At 42.1% G+C, this 23898-nt stretch overlaps 1 protein-coding gene across 3 annotated transcripts in view; it reads right to left on the reverse strand.

Annotated features, from left to right (window-relative positions):
- Positions 1–23898, reverse strand: part of SLC44A2 (solute carrier family 44 member 2 (CTL2 blood group)) — a 63958-nt gene that overhangs the window by 25356 nt on the left and 14704 nt on the right. For 2 of the 3 annotated variants that reach the window (XM_063449489.1, XM_063449486.1), the window contains exons 2-3: positions 5621–5669; positions 1256–1329 (exon numbers count right to left, since the gene is read on the reverse strand). In XM_063449489.1, the coding sequence (XP_063305559.1) occupies positions 1256–1329; positions 5621–5669 (123 nt within the window). Of the gene's footprint in view, positions 1–1255; positions 1330–5620; positions 5670–19623; positions 19727–23898 lie in introns of those variants that run through there. The other variant, XM_063449488.1, reaches the window with a different exon arrangement.

Genomic DNA, 23898 nt, shown 5'->3' on the forward strand with positions numbered 1-23898 from the left:
GATTTTGTTATGACAGTCCAGACAATGTGGCCCTTCTGTCTGCCAATGGCTCTTGCACATGAGAGGGATTAGAGGAGTTTTGTGAGCAAACAATATTGGCCAAATGTAGCATTACGTCACATGACCAGTCCTACTAGGAGAGGATCTTTGAAGGGACACTATAGGCACCCAGACCACTGCAGCTAATTGAAGTGGTGTGGGGGCACTGTCCCTTTCACACTTAGTGCTGCAATGTTAAACATTGCCGTTCCAGTATCCCTTGCACTCTAGTATCCCTTTAACAAGAGAGTCTGAACATAGACAGACAGGACATTGAAATAGCTGGTTTCTAAAGTCCTTGACATTTCAGCACACAAATCAGATCATTGCAACTGCCCATCGTACCTGCATCAGAGCACCGCAACTGCCCCTCACACATATCAGAGCACCGCGACTGCCCATTGCAAATAAATAAGAGCCCTGCTAATGACCATTGTACCGGCTTCAGAGCACTACGACTGCCCCTCACACAAATTAGAGCAAAGCGATTACACTCACACAAATCAGAGCAAAGCGATTACCCTCACACAAATCAGAGCAAAGCGATTACCCTCACACAAATCAGAGCAAAGCGATTACCCTCACACAAATCAGAGCAAAGCGATTACCATCACACAAATCAGAGCAAAGCGATTACCCTCACACAAATCAGAGCAAAGCGATTACCCTCACACAAATTAGAGCAAAGCGATTACCCTCACACAAATCAGAGCAAAGCGATTACCCTCACACAAATTAGAGCAAAGCGATTACCATCACACAAATTAGAGCAAAGCGATTACCCATTGCAAATAAATCAGAGAACCACGACTATCATAGCACAGCAACGCCCCTCACACGTGGATCAGAGCACTGTGACAGCTTTTTATTTAAAGTGAAAATGTAATGCTGTAAAAACTTGGAAATGTTTTGTTATTTACATTTTTTTTGCTTTACATTTTATGTTTTCAGCGATTTACCCTTTACATCTACATTTCTTTAAGCTATAATTTACTTTTCAGCGAACCTTAATAAACAAAGTTATGAAAAAAAAAATGTAAACACCCAACACCCTTAATAAATAACTAATGCTTTATTACTATATTTATATATATATAGGAAGTGGTTTTACAGGTTTAGCGTGGAGTATGAAACATTCAAATATATTAAGTTCAGAAATGTGATGTAACCAGTCTCTTTGCAGGCCTGTTGTTGACACGCTTCAGGGTGTACTTACCCACAATTCCCACAGCCACGTACGCAATGATGCCAAGTACAATAAGTATACAGCACAGGATATCCGTGCAGCTTCTGTTAAACGGAAAAAAAAGAAACATTTTAAGACCATTTTATCACAAGGATTTATACTCTGGTTTATCTGCAGGAACAGATGATGACTTGCAGTCTCTGCCAGTTTAAAGGACCACTCTAGGCACCCAGACCACTTCAGCTTAATGAAGCGGTCTGGGTGCCAGGTCCAGCTAGGGTTAACTAATTTTTTTATAAACATAGCAGTTTCAGAGAAACTGCTATGTTTATCAATTAGTTAAGCCTTCCCCTATTTCCTCTAGTGGCTGTCTCACTGACAGCCGCTAGAGGCGCTTGCGTGATTCTCACTGTGAAAATCACAGTGAGAGCACGCAAGCGTCCATAGGAAAGCATTATGAATGCTTTCCTATGTGACCGGCTGAATGCGCGCGCAGCTCTTGCCGCGCGTGCGCATTCAGCCGACGGGGAGGAACGGAGGCGGAGAGGAGGAGGAGAGCTCCCCGCCCAGCGCTGGAAAAAGGTAAGTTTTTACCCCTTTCCCCTTTCCAGAGCCGGGCGGGAGGGGGTCCCTGAGGGTGGGGGCACCCTCAGGGCACTCTAGTGCCAGGAAAACGAGTATGTTTTCCTGGCACTAGAGTGGTCCTTTAAAGACATGCCAAATGGAAGTTTGCATTCTGCCTCATCTTTAAAAAATTTTTTTAAAAAAAATATACTTCCAAAACAACCTCCATCTATATAGAGCATAGGTATCATGGGATACTGAAGCCGTACATGGCCATTTTGTTTTGTAATTTTTGCAATACTGGGCCTAAAGCCAGACCAAAAAAAAAAATTTAAAAAAATAATTTGTTTAATTAAAATATAATTTTTCTTCCCAGTATTCAAATGTTACTTTGTTTATGCAGCCCTTGTCACACCTCCCTACATGTGACTTACACAGTCTCTGTACACACTTGATGAAGCCTGTCAGGAGGGGGGCCCTAAGGGTGGGGGGACCCAGAGACCCTATAGTGCCAGGAAAACGAGTATGTTTTCCTGGCACTATAGTGGTCCTTTAATAGCCTTCCAGATCCTGCCTCCTGTGTGTAAATAACGTTCAGTTCCTATGTTCCAGTCTCTTGATCTTCAACTCCTTGTCGGTACTGCATTGGAATCCTTTCCTGCACAGCCCCCAGTGCACAGATTTACAGTCCAGGTGGCTTCTTACCTGGTCACCTTGGACTATGTCTATCTGCAAGGGTGAGCTTACATATCTGCGCTAAAGACTCCCATCTCAGGTAAGACCCTGACACACAGCTCATTGAGAAGGGAAAGGGAGCAGGCATGCTCCAGTCTAGCGCTCCAGCTACTTCCGTTAGCCCCGTGGAGCCACCCAAGCAGAAGAAAACCTTCCCGTTTTTGTTTTGTTTTGAATTTTAAAGTAAAATATAGACCTTTTGTCATTTAATAAGAATTCTGATTCTTTCCAAATCAGAAAAATCTGAAATTTCAGTTCCTGTAATAGCATGCATGCCTTTCTGATAATTTTAATTAGAGCATCCCAATGGTTATGGTGAAGCCAATGTGCAAGGATACCACCCAGGCACACTGTTATGGATTCACGGTTTCTGGAGTGTGAAAACTTTGATTTGCAGTTAATCTTAATGGGTATGTAGCTTGTCCACCTAACTATTCCCCCACTGCCCCCCACCCCCATCAAATCGACACAACTAAGGAAAGCTTACTGCACCACAGAATTATGGGAAATTGGTTAATCTGAATGAAATGCCAAGGACGCCTTTTTATAAGGTTGCTATGTCCTGTCAGGGGCATTTTCAGCCTATTTGCAGAGACCTAATAGAGAGAGGTGACCCAATTGAAAATCAATATATACAATTATACACGTTTCTGGTAATGAAGGGAGTTACGAGCATTCTGTCATTTCCTGTGAGTGAGCACTAAAGATTATAGAGCGGATTGTTGCATTTTAAAATTTAAACTTTTCACATGGTGTTTTTAGAACTATCTGACAGCATTGTGAGAACAGAGATACCATCTTATCTGATAAGCAGCCCAAAAAGAGAGATGCACATTGTCACGTACAATGCAAGACTTTGTGATTCATTATTCCAAGCCAGGGTCAAACAAAGGTGTTTTTTTTTTTTTGTTTTTTTTTTAAAGGGACCTGTGATTATTATAAAATATTTATGGACACATTATGAAAGTCATTTGATATCCATCTTCATCATGCAAAGTATGCTCAACCAAAACCAGGAAGTGGTACCACCAATCAGGAGCCTCTCATTCTGATCTCTGAAGCCCACCAGTGTGCCACAAATGCAACTACATTTAAGACTGTCATAGGTTGTAATAGGAATGCAGTCCTTAAAAAAAAAAAGTTTGTTTTTAAAAAGTGTCAGCATTAAAAAATGAGCTTCCTGTGTATCTGGCTGATAATTAAAACCCAATAAATAAGTTTGACGAGGAGCATCTCTCTCCAGTAAATGTGAGATTCATGAGCCGCTGATAACAGTTAAAAGAATAAGTTGGTGTGTCTCGGAGATTCTTTTTCCCACGTTTTGAAGTTTGCCTTGGGAACCACTGCCATTAACTCCTCTCCAGCAGTGATTTTTTGGATGAGAGGCTTATTCCCTAGCTACAGTTTCAATCGTCACATAAATTCATACTGCAGGTCATTACTTTTTACACAGCCCAATTCACAAATATGTGCTTAGATTGTTGCGAATGTCTTAAATTTCTAGATACCGTAAAAGAGTGTCTGATGTTAGTAAATTCTGTCTGATGACCTTGCTTAATATGGGTTAAAAAGAAAAGACAAAAAGAAACAAAAACACAATGTAAAAAAACGATTATTCTTGATCTTATGGGAAAAGTTGTCCTACAATCACTGGGGGGCCAAGGCTGGACACCCTTGTTCTAAAAGCGTGGTTCGGACCTGGTAGCATTCCAGTTACAGCTTTCATTACTGGGTGGCTTTTACATGGGTTAATAAGCTTTGGGCATAGTGGGGCTTATTTACTACAATGGGAAACGTAGACAATTGTAAAATTTCACACCAAAATAGGCACGTTGAAAAATTTTTTTTAACATGCTGCCAATTTTTTTGCCAAAAATGTCCACTTTTAGTGAATGAAACCCTATGATTCACATTGGAACGGGAGCATAATACTGCACATCGATACGCCATTTGTCTATTTAGAGACACAACTGTTATGAAATAGTGATACAGCAAAATGTTTTAAGGGATACTCTGTTTTACTGTTTATTAGGCACCAATCAATATCTGAAAAGGCTTTGTTCAGTTTATTAGAAAAAAAACCTATGTAGAATGCACAGCTAAGTAAATACAAGTATCAAAGAATCAAATGTCATCCAGCTTAAAAGATCTACTGTAGAGTCTATTCCCAAATAATGAACAAGATGTGTCACAACAATGGCATCCATTGTCTATTATGGAAAATAAACGTAATTTTAACAGGGGGAAAACCAAAACGCCACATATAATGCATTAGTCATCACAATTTAGAAAAAAAAAGGAAAAAGGATAAAAATTAAATTAAAAAAAGATATATGGCAATAATCAAAAGCAGTTAACCCACTAAAGGACTTTATTCATAATCCGATGAAGAAACACTGAGAATTATCACAAATTAAATATATTTTATAAGTTTTGCCCTCATATTAATGCTGTGGTTTTCAAATGTCTAGAGTTTTGCTAAAAGGGAAGAAAAAGGGGATGGGGGAACGACAAAATAATAAAAACCACACACCACACTTAAGGACCACAATCTTGTCCTTATCGTGTGTCACTTATTTTTTTGTTGTATTGGCATGCTCCCCTGGCAATATTTTTGAGATATACTGGTACATAAGGAATATTTGGGACTACATTTCATTATACATGGCCTGCAGGTTGACAAATGGTGGTGCTTTAGTCTTGTCACGTCCTTTGTCAGCTTTTGTATGTCAATAATCTGATGTAATGACCAATTTATACAAATTCAGAATTTACTGTTGTTTATCAACATATCTCGAGTTCTGAGACAATTCTACTTTAGTAACAGTTATTCAAAGAGAGAAAAAAAAAATAACAATTGTCCCAGAATTTCCAACTCAAAATGCAGACGAGCAAAGACAGGCATTCTATTTCACACTTCATCCTGCATTTCTCTTAGCTCTGGAATGTGGTTTTAAACAGAATTAAATGTCCCCCCATAGCAGTATTTTCATCATGTTTATATGTGATTGGATTACTGTAACAGGTTTAATACATTATATTAGCAGCATTGCGGGAATAAATTATAGCCTCCTTAGCCACCAATCTCATTATTACCTGTTATGGATCGGACCTTTGAAGTTTGGATCATACTTCCGGGGTTCACCTGAAAAGAGAAATAGACAGGTCGGTGAGAGGACCATACCTAACTTCACCTAGCTATAGCATGTACACTGTGTAACCAACAGCACAACCAGCTTCTCAATGACAACATGGCAAATATAGAGAATAAAGAGTTACTTCAACCAAACATAGTGATAACTCCTCCCCCACCCCCCAAAAAAATGAACTGTTTTTGTTTAGAGCAAGGGTGCCCAATATTTAGAACCCAGATGTTTTAAATCTACAGTTTCCATGGTGCTTTGTCATTCTCTAAAGGCATGCAAAGCATCATGGGATTTGTAGTTCTACAACACCTAGGGAACTATCTACAGGTATCTGGGAAGCCCTGGTTTAGAGTAATCCTTGCTGGGTTAAAAGAAAGATAAAACCTCTCTCGGTTCGAGAGCCGGGGTCAATATCTGAGGTTAGCCAAGCTGCCACTGGACAACTGTCGCCAAGCTGCTGACGACAAGTCCAACATGTACAAATTGACATACGCCAGCTCGGTGCTTTAATTCCAGGATAGCTAATGACACTACCAGAGGTGGTATTACACCTCAGACATCAGATGGGGTAACCTCTGTATGTGCTGCGTATCAAAGTGAAATGCTGCATACACAGACTCCAGGCACCATGACCACTTCAAAATACTTATTAACTCTTTAAGCAACACCAGAACGAGCCTCACTTTCTTCTCAGTTACACCATAACATGTATCCAGGAAGATATATAGTGTAGCCAAAATGAAAACCAGCCTCCCCTTCTTTGAGGTTACCAACAGCATTAGAATCTCCATCACACAGTTACACCATTCTCCTGTAACAAGCACATATACAGTGTAACCAGGGCCGAGTAGGCAGCTGCCTATAGGTGCCTGTGAATTTGAGGTGCCTCCACTAAGAACAAAATGTATGTTTGTCCCTTTCATATTTTCATGGATTTTTTTATTTTGCCACAAGACTTTCTTTTGCCTCTTCCAAACCATAGAGCCGTCCAAAACAGAGAACTGTTTTTTTGGTGGAGAGGTAGGAGAGCCTGAGCCGTTGGTGCCTACAGGCCCTAGAGATGTGAATCTGTCCATGATTGTAACCAGTATCCTCCTTCCTCACATTGCCAAACTAGAACTACCATGAAAATTGCAATCTGGAGATACAGATCTTCAAGTGCCTTTGTAGACGTTAGGCTATCCTAACCACACAGTTATACTGAGCCCTTCATGAACTACAAGACAGCCGTACACACACACAATCGCTATTACTGCATGGAATGGAAAAATGATGACAATACTTAATGCAATTCTGAGCGTTATGTCAACAACATTGAAATAGCAAACACACACAAAGAGCAGCACCATCAAAAATAACACTGTTAGGGTTAAACTTACGGCTAGTTCGTGTTTAGAGAGAATTGGAGAATCACAATAAGGCTTTTGAAATGTCAGGTGTACTCTAAACCTTCTATAAAAAGGCAGACTTATTGCCCAGGGGACGCTGCTCTAGTATATCAATGGATATGGAACAGTGTTTATGCTTTTATGACGTTGTAAAATAACAACTTAAAGAAACATGTGGGGTAATATAACTTCATTGGAATTTAGCTGTTATGGTTCCAACAGGTCCCTGGTGCCATCCAGGGCCGGATTAACATAGTGGCTGATGGAGTTGCAGCTCCCGGCCCATGCCCATGGAATAGGCCCATTGATAAAAAAAATAATTTTTACTACTCTTCACATGCTCTTGCCTAAGTATGGAAACTTAAGAGGGATGTAGAGGAAACAAACATGTGTGGACTGGCTGACAACGAAAATAGTTAATGTAAAGCTGACTTTGCACACTATGCAAATGCTCTTGCTGCTTCAGTCTCTCTAACACTGTGGCATGTTCCTTTTCTTCTACACTCACTACATACACTTTCTATCTGTCCCAGACTGTATCACAGGAGCTGCTGCCTGTTAGTATTAGGAGAGGAGTGAACCAGCAAGTGCTTGGGGACAGTCTTTAGAAAACATAGAGATAATGCATCATTAGAAGCATTTATGCCAAGCTCATGGTGCTGTCTTTGGTTGGACATCCTGCATGATTGGCAGGCAGTGTGACATGCAATCACGCCAGACTGACCATCAAATTCTTCATGCAGACATGCCCCCTCTGGGTATGTTTGTCCCTTTGGGCGGTCCTGGTTAAATCAGTGGCCCACCCTTTTACCCCGCCCACCGAAATCCTGCTTCACGGGACACTGCTGTTAGGGGGTATGGATTTATTTGAAAGATGAAAGCGAGAGATTATCATAGGGTAGGTGTTTTCTGATAGCTATATCCTGTGTGTTTCCCTCCAGCACCAGATTCATGACGCTCAGGAGATATAACTGGTTTAGTGTTTTCTGTTGATAAAAATCATAATTGTCAGCACCAGGCCCAATGGGCTCTTAACCCCTTAAGGACACATGACATGTGTGACATGTCATGATTCCCTTTTATTCCAGAAATTTGGTCCTTTAGGGGTTAAACTAGCCCTGGCGACACCTTGTCTTCAGGGTTTAAACTGTTAACAAACGGATTAACCCAAAAGTCGCCGGTACGGTTCAGCTCTGCCCCCTCAACATACATTTGAGTCCGAGGCTTGAAACAGCTAGCCTCAAATTGGGTGCCGCTCATAAGTGGAAAGCCAAAGTGTAAAAATGCCCAGATTATGCCATCCCTATGCCACTTGCAGGACATACCAGCAATTATAATCAATTTACAGCCCAAAATTCTCGCCATACAAGTTCATTATTAGTTTAACCTGTAATCCATCAGCTGAGTGGCTGAGTATAACAATTTTTTTTATTATTTTTCATTAATAAACAGCAGCAGTGCCAAGGTCATACAGCCAGCCAGTACATGGGAGATGGAACAGAATCTTTAGGCGGGTCAGTTGCACTCCTGCTGAATTCTGTGATTCAGAATTGGATTATTTGCCAAAATCCAAGTTAACTCTATAGTTACTTAAATGTGGCCGCTTCATGTTCCGTGTGTGCTGACCCTGCACGTTTATAAAGCCTTGACTACAAACTATACCAAGATCAATGATCAGTGCGTAGATTTTACCATGAAAATTACACAAAATAATTTCTATTGGCGCTTTAGCAGAAAAATATTTAACATATAAGCACCTTAATCTAATACTATATTATTATCGATAATCTAAATCTAATACTATATTATTATAATATTCATTACTCTTTACAGATATTACTGAAGAAAAATAAACGGGAATAAGATACTGTCATGTTCACCTTTAATGTAGGACTGTAATCAACGAAAAACACAACACAGGTAGGCACTCGCTCCTCTTCCTAATTTATTTGTTTGGACTAAATAGTAAGTGGTTCGTCAAAACCTACAATGTTCGAAAGAATACTGCGCCTCCGATTATCAAAGAATGACTTTTAAAGTAATAATAATAATAATAATAATAATAATGATAATAATATTAGATTTAAAGGAGGTACATTACATTTAACAAAGAAATGCAGCACATGTGGGAAGGGGGAGCTCTTGAGGCAGTAGGGGGGGTTTCGGTGGTAGTCTGGGCAGGGATTTGGTAGTTTGGAGATGAATTAGGGAAGTTAGGGGGTTCATACATGGTTATTCCCACCAGGCCCGAAGCCTTTGGATATCTTCCCCTGGTGGAAGATCTTCCGAAGATCTGGCGTTCCGTATCTGTGGAAGCCTGTGGCAACGCTCTGAACAGCCGGAGCCATGCCAGCAGTGCTTTGTTTATCCCCAAATCCTTGCACAGGGGTGCCTTACAGACTCACAAGGAGTTTCAGGGAATCCATTCCTACGGATATGCATTACTCGTGTACATGCTTGGTGTGTGCCGTAAGAAAGCCACTTCATCTCTTACCCTTTATCTGTAATTCCTCCCTCAACAGTCAGACTATAAAAATCTGGACTAATGCAGGAGGCCATTGATACAGTATCATCACAAGAGTGACTTTATAACATTGTTGTGTTAGCAGCCTTGTAGATAAGGATTTAAAAAAAAAATATATATATATAGAAACCCTCTGTCATCATCAAAACTAAGCTTTCTCACAAAACATGTGTTGACACAGAATAAGGCTCTGCTATAACTTGATATGGTCTTAACGTATCTTGTCTTTACAGACCATTTTCTCAGCCTGAGCATTAATCCAGTACATCGCCCAGAGCCTCAATCAATTGCCCACCGAATTCGTCAATACTGTGGCCAAGCTTCTACAACCTTGAGCTCCACTGATGAAGTTACATTTTGTATCTCTGGACTTTAGAAACCAAACCTTTGTAAAAGTTGTAGCATGTTTTAACCCCGTCTTGCCAGCAGCTGAAACGTTCTTACGAAGTTACCACTGGTTAGTTTTGAAAATTATATAGAAAAAAAAATTTGTGTAGATAAAGTTAAAGGGACACTATAGTCACCCAGACCACTTCAGCTCAATGTAGTGGTCTGGGTGCAAGGTCCCCCAGGTTTTAACCCTTCAGATATAAACATAGCAGTTTCAGAGAAAATTGCAGGGTTAATCCAGCCTCTAGTGGCTGTCTTCCTTACAGCAGCTAGAGGCGCTTCTGCGATGCTGGATGCGAAAATCGCATCCAGCGTGCAGAACTTCCATAGGAAAGCATTGAGAAATGCTTTCGTATGGACTGTTTGAATGCGCACGCGGCTCTTGCTGCGCATTCCGCTCCACTTGAGAGCTGACGTCAGCGGGGATTAAAGTAAGTAGCTGAAGGGGTTTTAACCCCATCAGGGCCAAGGGAGGGGGGCCCTGAGGGTGGGGGGACCCCAAGGATGATATAGTGTCAGGATGATATAGTGTTTTCCTGACACTACAGTGATCCTTTAAGCTTTAGGCTATTTGTGTGGCCTATATACGCTCATGATTAACCCGTTAACGCCATTACGGCATTCCATGCCGTCCCGCATTTAGTGGGCTTTAAAGCCGTTGCGGCGGCATGGAACGCCGTAACGGCTTTTAGCCCTGGAGCGCCCGGGATACTCACCTACCCGGCGCTCTGCTTCGGGAGGACTGCCTGACAGCCTCCCCACGGCAAATCAGGCCCCCGGGGTCCATGTGATCGCTCTCACATGGCCCCCTATAGCCCCCCAGAGCGATCACATGGCCCCCTATAGCTGGCTGTGGATCTGCCAGCAGGGGGACTGTCTAAAATATTAGACAGTCCCCCTGCTGGTAGGTAGTGTAAAAAAAAAAAAATATTAGACAGGTTATAAAATAAAATAAATATTATATATATATATTTAACGTCATACATAGTGTATTTTAATATTAATATAAGTACATATATTAGTATTAAAATACACTTAGAATGACGTTATATATAATATGTATATATACACATACACACATACACGTATAATTACAATAATAAAATAAAATAATAAGGCGGAGCTAAGCTACTGAAGAAGAAGGTCGCATGGCCGCGAGGCTCCCGACATTAGCTGCCCTAAAAGACTATTACCCGCGCTCACACACGAGCCAGCCTCACCTCAGGATAATCTTTACTTACCCAAGGGCACGATGGGCCAAAAATTGAAAAAGCAGAGAGCGGACAAGCCCCGGCTGGGCATGAACATAGGGGAGCTCTGGCGGCAGGCCCACGCTGACGAAGTCCTGATACCGGCCCCGGCGCTACCACCGCCGATGCGGGCACAGACCCAGCCGGTAGGAACAAACCCCACCCCGGTGACCATGGAGGCCTTGAGCACGCTCATGGCGGAACACCACGGCAAGATAGCCGCGGATGTGGCCCTGATCCGGGGAGACCTCAAAACCATTGCAACGCGGCTGGGAGCAGTGGAGGAGACAACCACCAAACACACTTGCCAAATCACGGAGCTCCAGACAGCCGTGCATAATCTGCAACAACAAAACCTGCAGCACGAACATCAACTCTCAACGCTGGAAGATAAACGGCGCCAAACTCACCTGAAGGTCAGAGGTGTAGCAGACACAGTACCTGAGGCAGAGCTCCCACACCTCATCAGGAGAATGCTCGCCGCACTGCTAAACCCGAAGACAGCCAAAGCCATCCTTATCAATGGGATCTTTCGGGTGCCTCGACCAGTAAATGCACCACCTAACACCACCAGAGATGTGGTGATCCGTTTTCAAACCCTCAAAGACAAGGCTGCAGTACTGGAAGCTACCAGGGGCCACATCACTTACTCTTTCGAGGACATGACCCTGTCCTTCTACGCGGATCTCTCCAGTGGGACACTAGCATGGAGAAGGTCCTTGCGTCAATTTACCACTGAACTGCGACAACACCAAATTAAATACCGGTGGGGACCAGGCCGCACTTTACAAGTCACTGCCGGGCAAACTTCACATGTCATTTGGGACCCACGCGAGGCCGCGGAGGCCTTGCACAAACTCAATCTCCCGGGGAACTCACCTACAGAACCGGGGACAACATCCGGACAAGGGCATTCCTTTAGCAGAGATGCAGCCGTAGCCCCAGAGTTCGTGCCACTTCGCCCACCAGCGGCATCCTACGCGACAATTACGACCTGAACCCAAACACAGGGACACTGCTATCCTGGCACACATCACTGCCCCTCGGTCCCCTGGACACAGCCTGATAGTGGTGACTTCTTTCACTCAATTTTGCCGCAGAAACCAGATTGATGGCCGGACTCTCCACACATATCTTCAGTACCCTGCTCAACACATTAAGGGACTGTGTTGACAAATTGGAGGGGTGCCCCGGAGTCCATCGGCCCCATAGCATTACCTACTAACCTGAGTATACCCTAGCTTTAATACCCCCTGTAAGGTACCACTGCCCAACACTACCCAGGGCTCACAGTGCCTGGATCACACTTGTAGGAGCAACGTAGCTAAGTTTCGCTCATTGTACAGGCATTAACCATCAAACATTGCCTCTAGGACACTGTGGTTAGCAGTTATTACCCCGATAGGGGAAATTGTTCATCCTATGTTATTGGTTTCCATAACTATAATTTCTTCAACCGTATGATGTTCTAATCTGACAGTCTATTGCATGACCCTTTCATGTTACTCTTGCATGTTAACTACTTAAACAAAACAAAGTGCAAAAACTGCATGTAATACTGTGCTCTAACACTCAACTCCACAATACGAAGCGTGCCGCATGTCCGACAAGTTAGAATTTTTCTTTTCTGTGGTGTCCTTATATTTTGATTGTCCTGCCTAGCCTGACTTCTTTTATATTGAAAACGTGCTGACGTTGATTGTCGTAGTTTTGATTATACCGTCTCTAGCCTCCCATCGTTGTTTCTGTCGTAGGTATTACTTGGCTAACGCTCTGACAACATTTGTCTAGGGAGACCGCTAAACGCAAAAAGGGAATGTCGGCTCCACTTATCTTATATGTAAATTAGGATATAGGATGCCCACAAAACAACCAGAATACTAAGCGACCTCTAGCCGCCCCATAAGGCATGCCAGTCGTAGCAGACACAATACTGGTATGCCAGTATGCAAACACAAATTGCCACTGCTTGCTTATATAGGTTAAGACACTAGACACACAAGGTCAGCCTACTAGAGATCCTTATCACATGCCATATTCAATTGAAGTATGGAAAACCCTAGCTACCGAGGTCCGCTCCACCAAAGACACCGGGTCCCATTTCCACTGATTTTAACATCTCATGCCTACTCATCACACAGCTAGTATGATCTCTGACCTTCAGATGTACCATATTTCTTTTCTTCAACTGTTAATGTAATTCTGTTAAGTCCTTACTCATAAAATAGAAAATGCGCAAATGTTTCTGCCACTGTATAACTTGTTTCTACCTACGTGTACGCTGTTGTGGCGTTTAATTGATATGTTTGTACTCACCTGCGCAAAAAAATAAAGAATTTAAAAAAATAAAATAATAAAATTAATAAATAAAATATTGAAACAAAATGTAATATAAATTATATATACATATGTAATTTCATTCTAACTGTATTTTGTTATTACTATATATATACATACATAATAATCTTTTAACATAATTATGTGATTTGATTAATTAAAATTTGATTGACATGCCTGACAACACAGGGAGAAAGTGCACAGAATTTAATTTGCAAGCACTATATTTGACCCTGTAATGGACTTTTATGGACTATATTATTGTTGTAATATGTTTTACTGTTTTAAAACACTAATATTTGTGTTTAGTGAAGTCTCCCGAGAATAAATATACCCCCCCATGTACAGGTTTTATGGTGTTTTGGAAAGTTAGAGAGTCACATATAAGGCTTGCATTTCATTTTTTTTTACATTGAAATTTGCCAGATTGGTTATGTTGTCTTTGAGAGCGTATGGTAGCCCAGGAATAAGAATTACCCCCATAATGGCATAGCATTTGCAAAAGTAGACAACCCAAGGTATTGCAAGTGGGGTATGTCAAGTCTTTCTTAGTAGCCACTTAGTCACAAACACTGGCCAAATATTTGTTTTTTGCTTTTTTAACACAAAAACAAATATGAACGCTAACTTTGGCCAGTGTTTGTGACTAAGTGGCTATTAAAAAAGACTAAACATACCCCACTTTCAATACTTTTGGTTGTCTACTTTTTCAAATGGTATGCCATTATGGGGGTAATTCTCATTCCTGGGCTACCATACCGTTTCAAAGGTAACATTACCAATCTGGCAAATTTCTATTTGAAAATGGAACGTTCTATATTTGGCCCTGTAACTTTCCAAAACACCATAAAACCTGTTAATGCTGTTGTACTCGTGAGACATCGCTGATTACAAATATGTGCATTTTTGTGCAGTACAACCTAACAGTATTATGACATTCACAGCTAAAACGTCAGACGGAAATACAAATTTTAAAAAAAATCTTATTTTCTCAAATTTTTTTTAATTTTATTCATAATAAATTATGTTCCATATATGAATAGTTAATGATAAATGAAAGCCCTGTTTCTCCTGAACAAAATGATATATAATAAGTGTGGGTGCATATAATATGAAAGAGGGGAACTACGGGTGAACAGATATATAGCGCAAATTCCAGTTTTTGTTTACGTTTTGTTTTGATCAGAACGTGCACTATTGACTCCGTCCTGAAGGGGTTAATTAGACTTCAATACAAACCCTCCACGCCTTGTGTACATGCACACAGAGCCTGTTATTTACACACAATGACAGCGTCAGAGAGACACAGAGCTATCTAATATACATGGGCAGTCTGCAGATTATCAGGACAGGCTCAGAGAGTGCTGGGTTTATATCTAATCTTCAGAGACCTCCTGACTGCAGATTATCAGGACAGGCTGAGATAGTGCTGGATTCATATAATATATATTCATATAATTTAGAGAGACCTACCTACTGCAGATGATCAGGACAGGCTCAGACAGTGCTGAGTTTATATGAAAGATACAGAGACCTCCCTACTGCAGATGATCAGGACAGGCTCAGACAGTGATATAATATACAGAGACTTCTGAGACCTTTTAGATCAGCTCTAGCTAGTTGGTTAGTAGCGTTTTTTAAATATATATATATATATATATATATATATATATATATATATATATATATATATATATATATATATATATATATATATATGCAGATATGTAGCATGTGAGCTTCATTCAGAACCATCTCGAAGTCTGCTTAAAGGGACACTGTAGGCACCCAGACCACTTCAGCTAATTGAAGTGGTCTGGGTGCAGTGTCCCTAGTGCACGTAGTGCTGCAATGTCAAACATTTTAGTTCCAGAGAAACTGCAATGTTTACATTGCAGCTCTAAGTCTGCCCTTAGGGGCTGTCTACCAAACAGCCACCAGACGGCTCCCGGAATCCAAACGAACCTCTTGTCCAGAATCTGATGCTAGACATCCTCGCGCTCAGCAGGAGGACCTCCAGGTGTCAAATTTTACCCATAGCAAAGCATGCGCATTACGTGGGAGGAGCGTGGGCAGGGCCTGACCCAGTGCTGAGGGACATCGGCGCTGGTTTCAGGTAAGTGGCTAAAAGGGTTTTAACCCCTTCAACCCCATGGGAGGGGGAACACCTTAAAAACCTATAGTGCAGGGAAAATGGGTTTGTTTTCCTGAGACTATAGGATCCCTTTAAAGAAGCATTGTCAACCCTCCCAATCCAAAATGAATATTTCATTAAAAAAATAGAATCTTTGTGAATTCTTCACATTGACTGTGTTGGAATATCACCACTTTGTCTCAGAACTACCGCCGTCAAACCTCGTCATTTCCCCCACCTGTTACTAGTGATAGCTGTAGGGATATTAAGCTCTTTCTATGGAGGAACCCATGATCCTCCATAGACCTCAATGTGTCCTCTTGCACATCTCACAGTTTCTGACAATTATTGTTGAAAAACATAAAAAATGAAATACTAAATCATCACTCGAGAAGAGAATTGCATTGTGGGCCAGAATGGTCAAGTTGGAGAAATAGCTAAACTAGATAATTTTTTCAGCTTGTATTTCTTACAGGAATTTTAGAGCATTAGGAATACAAACAAGTATTCCCATTTTCCTACATATTTAAAATCAGGAGCTCCACCCCCAAATAAAATTTTGGGGAAAATGAAAGGAAGAGACGTGCATGCGCAGCAAGTGCCGCAACCTGTCCAATCAAATGCTTCTTAAAGGGAAGCATTGAATCCAATTGATTAGGATTTGAAGACGTTCAAGCTCTGTCTTTGCCATGGATGAACTCTCCAGCAGCTGTTTGGGTTCATGGCTGAACAAAATCCAATGGGAACATGCTTTCAGATGTACATACAGATTTCAGTAATGGAGGAGTCATGTTCTGGACATCACGGCATTGATTATTCAACCAATCACCGCAGCGTGACTTAGCGCTGGTAACATGACCTGCATGGTAAAGGATTTGTGTGCATGCATTAGATCAATGCTGCCCAAGAACAATGTATTCATCTACAGCCATTTTCATGATACCACTATTTTAACATCATGAAAATCTACACTAACCATTTAAAAAAAAAAAATCAAATCAATTATTCCAGCAGTTTCTGCAGTGTTTCCATACTGCCAAAATGCAGTATGCAGGTATGTCTTTATATTGTACATACAGCTGCCTACTCCTCCACTCCCCCACAATAATTATCCTTGTCCTCGCTTTAGCATTATTGGTGATTTCATTTTATAGTGTTCTTTTTTCATTGATACATTACATGATTTTGATAAATATATTTTATTTAAAAAAAAAAAAAAAAAGGGGGGGGGGGGGCTGGGGAGGGAAAGAAAAGATAACCAATAAATAAGGAACCTTTGATGCAGGCAAACAAAATCATTATACTTTTCAATGTTACTATTGCTTTAAGCAGTGTACCTTTCTAGGGGTCTATTCACTAAATAGTTAATTATATCAACAGTAGAGCAATTTGGCGAATTTGTACAAATCAAATATAGCTCTGGCTATAGGAATGAGGAACTAAGGGAAACAAATACCCTACAGAAAATTTAGTGGGGAGGGAGGAGTGCTTTAAAGGGACACTATAGGCACCCAGACCACTTCAGCTCATTGAAGTTGTCTGGGTACATATTCCCAGGTCCCTTAAGCCTGCAAAGGTAATTATTGCAGCTTTTAAGAAACTGCAATCATTACATTTCAGGCTTAACTCCACCTCTAGTGGCTGTCTACCGGAGGAATTTGCAGGTCGTTTTGGTTGACTTTTGGTTGCCCTACGATGGACGTCATCAAGCTTCGCATGAGGACATCCAGCGTCATTCAAAACCCCATAGGAAAGCATTATACACGCTTTCCAGTAGGGAAATACTTATGAGAGTGTGGCCATTGCCGCGCATGCCCATTAGGTCTACCCTGCCAGCTGACATCAACGACGGGGAGCGGAGGCAGCCCGAACTAGCTCGTAGGGACATCGGCGCTGGACTCAGGTAAGTGACAGAAGGGGGGCACTATAGGGATCTTTTGTTTTCCTGGCACTATAGTTTCCCTTTAACATTCCCACCTCGTTATCCATGTGTAGAAATTTGGATCATATGTTTCACGGTTGTGAGGACCAGTAAAGGCACCCAGACCACTTGATCTCATTGAGGTGGTCAGGGTGCAGTGGTCCTTTAGGTTTAACCCTGCAATGTTTTCATTTCAGAATTAAATACCCCTTCAGTGGCTACCTGCCGCAGATCTCCACTGTGAGAAATTGGTTCTTGGTGCGGTGAAAAAAAAAAACCACAAAGGAAAAATAAAACATTTCCCCCCCCCAAAATATTTGTTTAAGGGGGGGGGGGGGGTATTTAAAACAAAATAAAACAGAGGAAAATATTACCCAAAAAGCTTTTCAGAGTTTATGGAATAACCCCATGTATTTCACTTGTATACAAAGTTCCCAGAAAAAGGAAACATTTTTTAGACAGAATAAAATTTGGCAATTTGTATTTAATATCATTTACAGAAACACAAAATCAGGTAAAAATGTACAGATCTTATATAAAAAAACAAGGAAATTGAACTGAACTGAACATAGATTTTCAAAATTCAGGCTATATGCTTTCTACATCAACTATTTTTTCCTAAATGTTGCGGTTCATTTCTCAATTCACAGAACTTTAGGGTTTAGTGAATAAATGCAAGTTTTGAGGTTTACTTTAAATATTATCCAAGCTGAAGAATTCTCCCACTCTGCTATTTTTCAAATTTTAAAATACCGGTATGTAATTCTTTTGTTAATTCATAGATTTTTAATATTTCCTTTTCGAGATCCGCAATGGAGCCAAATATTCCAAGTTTAGTAAATAAACTTCACTAGATTTGAAGTATTTACCCCCCCCCCCCGACGATTTTAATTTTAAAAAGTTGCACCCAAAATGGTCACTACACTACGGGGGTTCATGGGAACTCCCATGAATTAACATTCCAATTTGTTTATATATATAGCTAAGCGTAGGAGTAATTAGAGTTCTTATCACCAAGCCTCTTCACCGATTCCTGGACCAACTGCTCGTGAGCAGATCTTAATCCTAGTGAATCACTATCACTTTACTGTACATCTGGAATTTACATCGAACGTACAGTGACCTATCAGTACAGGTGCTGGGCTTGTATCTGCAGATTATCAGGACAGGCTCAGACAGTGCTGGGTTTATATATATAATATACAGAGACCTCCTGACTGCAGATTATCAGGACAGGTTCAGACAGTGCTGGGTTTATATATAATATACAGAGACCTCCTAACAGCAGATTATCAGGACAGGCTCAGACAGTGCTGAGTGTATATATAATACACAGAGACCTCCTGACTGCAGATTATCAGGACAGGCTCAGACAGTGCTGGGTTTATATATATAATACACAGAGACCTCCTGACTGCAGATTATCAGGACAGGTTCAGACAGTGCTGGGTTTATATATATATAATACACAGAGACCTCCTGACTGCAGATTATCAGGACAGGTTCAGACAGTGCTGGGTTTATACATAATATACAGAGACCACCTGACTGCAGATTATCAGGACAGGTTCAGACACTGCTGAGTGTATATATAATATACAGAGACCTCCTAACAGCAGATTATCAGGACAGGCTGAGACAGTGCTGGGTTTATATATAATATACAGAGACCTCCTGACTGCAGATTATCAGGACAGGCTGAGACAGTGCTGGGTTTATATATAACATACAAAGACCTCCTGGTGTAGATTATCAGGTCAGGCTGAGACAGTGCTGGGCTATTTTATATCCTATCAATAGCATTGTTAACAACCACTCCCTTGCTGCAAATGCCACAAGCAAACCACCCTGCATTCTCAGGTTAGAATCCTGGAATCCAAGCACTCATGCCCCACTGTCCCTGTCCATCACACTAAGTTATTTAAACCCACCCCTTGCACCCAGCTCTGCAGAATATCTCAGCGTTCTATAAACACATCCATGGCAATAAAGGGCCACCCCTCACTTACCATGCTTGCCATAATAATTCTCCTGGTCGCCCATGCTGCTTCTAGCCGTGCAGAGTCCTTCCCCACCTTGTATCAACCCCCCTCCCCTCTGCCTGTTACCCCTCTGTGCCTTTCACTCCCCTCCCCCGGGTCCTCTGCTACTAGCCTCTCCCTCCTCCTCCATCTCTGTGCCCCCACCCATGTCAGCTGGTGCCCAACACCCAATTACTCCTCCCTAGCCTGTGTGTCTACCAAACTGGTCTATCGAGTGTCAGGTTTAGGAGTGAAAGAAAGGAGGATGGCATGAGTTAAACAAACAGGGAGGAGAAATTGCACATCTTGCAGATGCATGGGAATGGGGTGGAGCAAGTGGGCTGCTTTTTGGGGATATTGTTAAAAACCTCCTCATTCTTTGTAACCAGACAGCTCACAGGCAATCCCATTTATACACAGTGGTAATTGTGCTCATTCTCCCCAACTGGTGTCTGTAAATAAATCCTTACAATTGACATTTCTTTATAGTTAATTTATTAATCCTATACCCAGGGCTGGTGCAAAGAATTTTGGGTACATAGGCGAAGATGCATTTTTCCATCCTCCCACCCCCCCAAAAAAACCATCTTCACCTGTGTGCCTCTTAACCTCCCTTTTGTGTTTCTAATCCCGTCTTTTAAATATCTTACTCCCTTTAGTGTATTTTAGCTCCTATTTTTCCGCTTGTGTGTCTCCTATCTCTCCTCTTTGTATGACTCTTACATCCTCCCACATTTTGTGTGTCTTACTCCCCCCAGCCCCTTTGTGTGACTCCTTCTCTCCCAGCCCCTTTGTGTCTTTTACTCTTCCCAGCTCCTTTGTGTGTCTCTTTTTCCCCTTCTCAAGCCTCGCTGTGTGTTTCTTTCACATCCAGCCCCTCTCCCCTCCCCGTCCCTTAGTGGTCCCCTCTCTTCCCCGACCCTTAGTGTTCCTCTCCCTTCCCTCCTCCTTTCCCTGTCCCTTAGTGTTCCTCTCCCCTCCTCCCTCCTTTCCCTGACCCTTAGTATTCCTCTCCCCTCCCCCTCCTTTCCCTGTCCCTTCGTGTTCCTCTCCCCTCCTCCCTCCTTTCCCTGTCCCTTAGTGTTCCTCTCCCTTCCTCCCTCCTTTCTCTGTCCCTTAGTGTTCCTCTCCTTTCCCCCCTCTGTTCCCTGTCCCTTAATGTTCCTCTCCCCTACTCCCTCCTTTTTCTGTCCCTTAGTGTATCTCTCCCCTCCTGTCCCTTGGTCAACCACCCACCCCCATAGTGGTCCCCTACCCTTCCTGGTGTGCATCCTACCTTTCTTCTAGCGTGGCTGAGCGGAGAGAATCCCGGTACAGTGAGCTTTTCCTTTCAGTCCGGCCAGGTACAAGAAACAGAAGTTCCTGTACTGCGCTTCTCTCTGCTTGGCCACGCTACACTCAGTGGTGTATACACACTGACAGTCACACACACTCAATGACACACAGACGTCTCTCACAGCCAGACTCACTTATCTGACACACTCATTCATTGACAGACACACACAAGCACACTGACAGACTCATTGACATACACACACTGACAGACACACACACACTCACATGCACACACATACACTCACAGACACACACACTCACTCACAGACACACTCACTCACACACACACTCACTCACAGACACACACACTAATTATTAACATAAATTTAATTTAAATTTCCCACCCAGCCTCCCTACCTGAAGAGCTGGCGTGGGTCTCTCATTGGATGTCCAGTGGGGCTGCTGGGAGGCGTGCAGCTGAATTGGAATCCGAGGCGGCGAGGGAGCTGTGTTCTCTCTGCTCTGCTCCCTCGCGGGCAGTTTACTGATGTCGGGAGCCGGAATATGACGTCATATTCCGGCTACCGGCATCAGCAAAAGGCGCGCAAGAGAGCAGAGCAGAGAGCTCCCTCGCTGCCTCGGATTCCAATTCACCTGCACGCCAGAAGGTGGCCTGGTAGGAGGGAGCACTTCCCTCCTGCCGTTCACTGGAATTTTGCGCTCTCAGAGCCGGCCCTGCCTATACCATGAAATCTCACCTGCCTCCCTGCCCTGTAATTAATAAACCCCCTCCTCGCTTAATTTCTGTAAATAAATTCCAAAATTTGTCTCTTCAAAAGTAACCCTTAAATACTCCTGCCCAGTGGTGGCTCTAGACTTTGTAAGGCCTTAGGCAAAACTCAAACATGAGGCCCCCACTATCACCCAAAGTGTTAGGCGGCCGCCTAAATCGCCTAATTAGAGAGCCTCCTAAATCGCCTGTCTCCTAAGGGTTTGGGGGATAAGTGTGACAGTGTTAGGGGGTATTTGGGGTATCTTTTGATCTCCCTGCCGGATGATAGAGGACCTGTGAAAAGCCGAAGCTCCAGGTTCAGACAGGGGCTCACCTAATGAGTTATTAAACTTTGAGGAAGCGCGTCTCCTAGCTATCAGAGGGACAACCATCAAAGGCATTTAAACCCTACAATGTAAACAGTGCTGGTCAGGCAAAATGGCAGTGTTTTACAATGCAGGGTTAAACAGACAGGGGCATGGTACACAGACAGCCTTATTGAGATGGAGTGCTCTGGTTGCCTATAGTGTCCCTTTTATCTAGCGATGATACTTTTGGACTCCACCTTATTCTCCATGCAGCATATGAGTTCCACGTACAGCAAGTTTTTTCATGTCACACAGCGTAGTCCATACAAGGGCTCCTTATAAACAGGATGATATGCCAACTCTACCCTCTTACTTCTAAACTAACTCCGAACACATGGGGTTGCCATATGCGCCATCAGTTCCTGCATATGTGTCTCTTTATGCGGATGTATATGAACATATTTATCAAATCACGCAATATTAACATGTGCTACACAGTAAGGATAATTCACTACAGTCTGCAATGTGTAAATGAGTTCTGAATCACAGATTTAAGACTAAATTAGGCAATCTGTGACTATAGCTAAGTAAGAGAATTCTTCCATACCAGCTATACTTGCCAAAATCTTGCCACTCATAATTCAGCAATCAGTCCACCGTATCACCAGACAGACCGACTGTCACTGTGTCAGGAGGACTGCTATTAACTGCAGCGCAAGGTTAAACACATTTACACTGAAAGAATAACAGGGCATGTACACCCATAGGCAGCCCTGATTGCACACCATGGTGACTCGCCATTTTTTACAAGTGGATACGCCAGCTATGAAATTAATTGCGATTCAGCCATGCCTTCCCACTGGCCTTTCCTGCCACCCTGCTCCCTCTCCTATCTCCTGATTTTAGACTCGACAAACTTAGTAGATCTGCATGAAAAAAAAATCATTTTTGTGATGTATGCAGCATTCAAATGCTACATCAGAGAAATTAATTGATCAAGACTATTCTTTTAAAAGCCCTTGCAGATTTCTTCCTGAAGCACAAGGTTGCTACATACAGTGAGGGTGGCACTCTTCACGAGCAGCTCGTATGCATGTTGTATGTAGTATGTGTCCATTAACATTAACTGCAAATACGTTCAAAATTAACCAATCTGTTTTTAAAGTGATTTATGGGGCTGTCGTGTTACTTTCTAACAGCCCACTGTGATCACTGTGATTCATTTCCTGATACACTGTCTCTTGTGATCTGTCGCTTCGGATATTATTGTCTCTCCTCAGATACGCCCCCTGCTGTTTAATAGTAAAACTTTACGCCCATCTAAACGTTAGCACATCCCATGCATGTTATTAATATTTACAAATCACCAACAGATTTCCATTGTTTATAGACACGTCATAGTTCGACATAGGAACCATATAACAGAAATGGTTAAAGGATACAAGATACAACAAGTCAAATCCCATCCCTGTCAGCAATAAACAGAACCATAATAGCAGGCTTGAAATTTCTATTTTTAGTATTTACTAAAAACCACATAGCTAGTACAACCAATGTTCTGTACGTCTGAAGGATAACCCGCACTGGGCTGGCATCTCTCATGGGCCCAACATGCATCTGGCAAACCAGTCACCACGTGTCCATGCTCTGCTATGTAACCACGTGCATAATGTGACATTGTTTAAAGGAGACTATGTCTGATTAGGTTCCTGAAGAATTGCCCTCGTATGATGGGAAAATGAAGACATATTAACTGGTTCAGTTCATTGTGAGCGTAGTGACAGAAGGGTGTCACCTGATTTAACTGGGATTCCAAGTTGGGAAAGCAGCTAAGTGGGATAATAATGGTAGCTATCTGAAGAGTACCTGAATTCTCTACTAAACCCGAAATAAACTTTAAAATTAAAT

The sequence above is a fragment of the Pelobates fuscus genome, chromosome 3 (genome assembly GCF_036172605.1).
Source record: "Pelobates fuscus isolate aPelFus1 chromosome 3, aPelFus1.pri, whole genome shotgun sequence".
Classification (NCBI taxonomy): domain Eukaryota; kingdom Metazoa; phylum Chordata; class Amphibia; order Anura; family Pelobatidae; genus Pelobates; species Pelobates fuscus.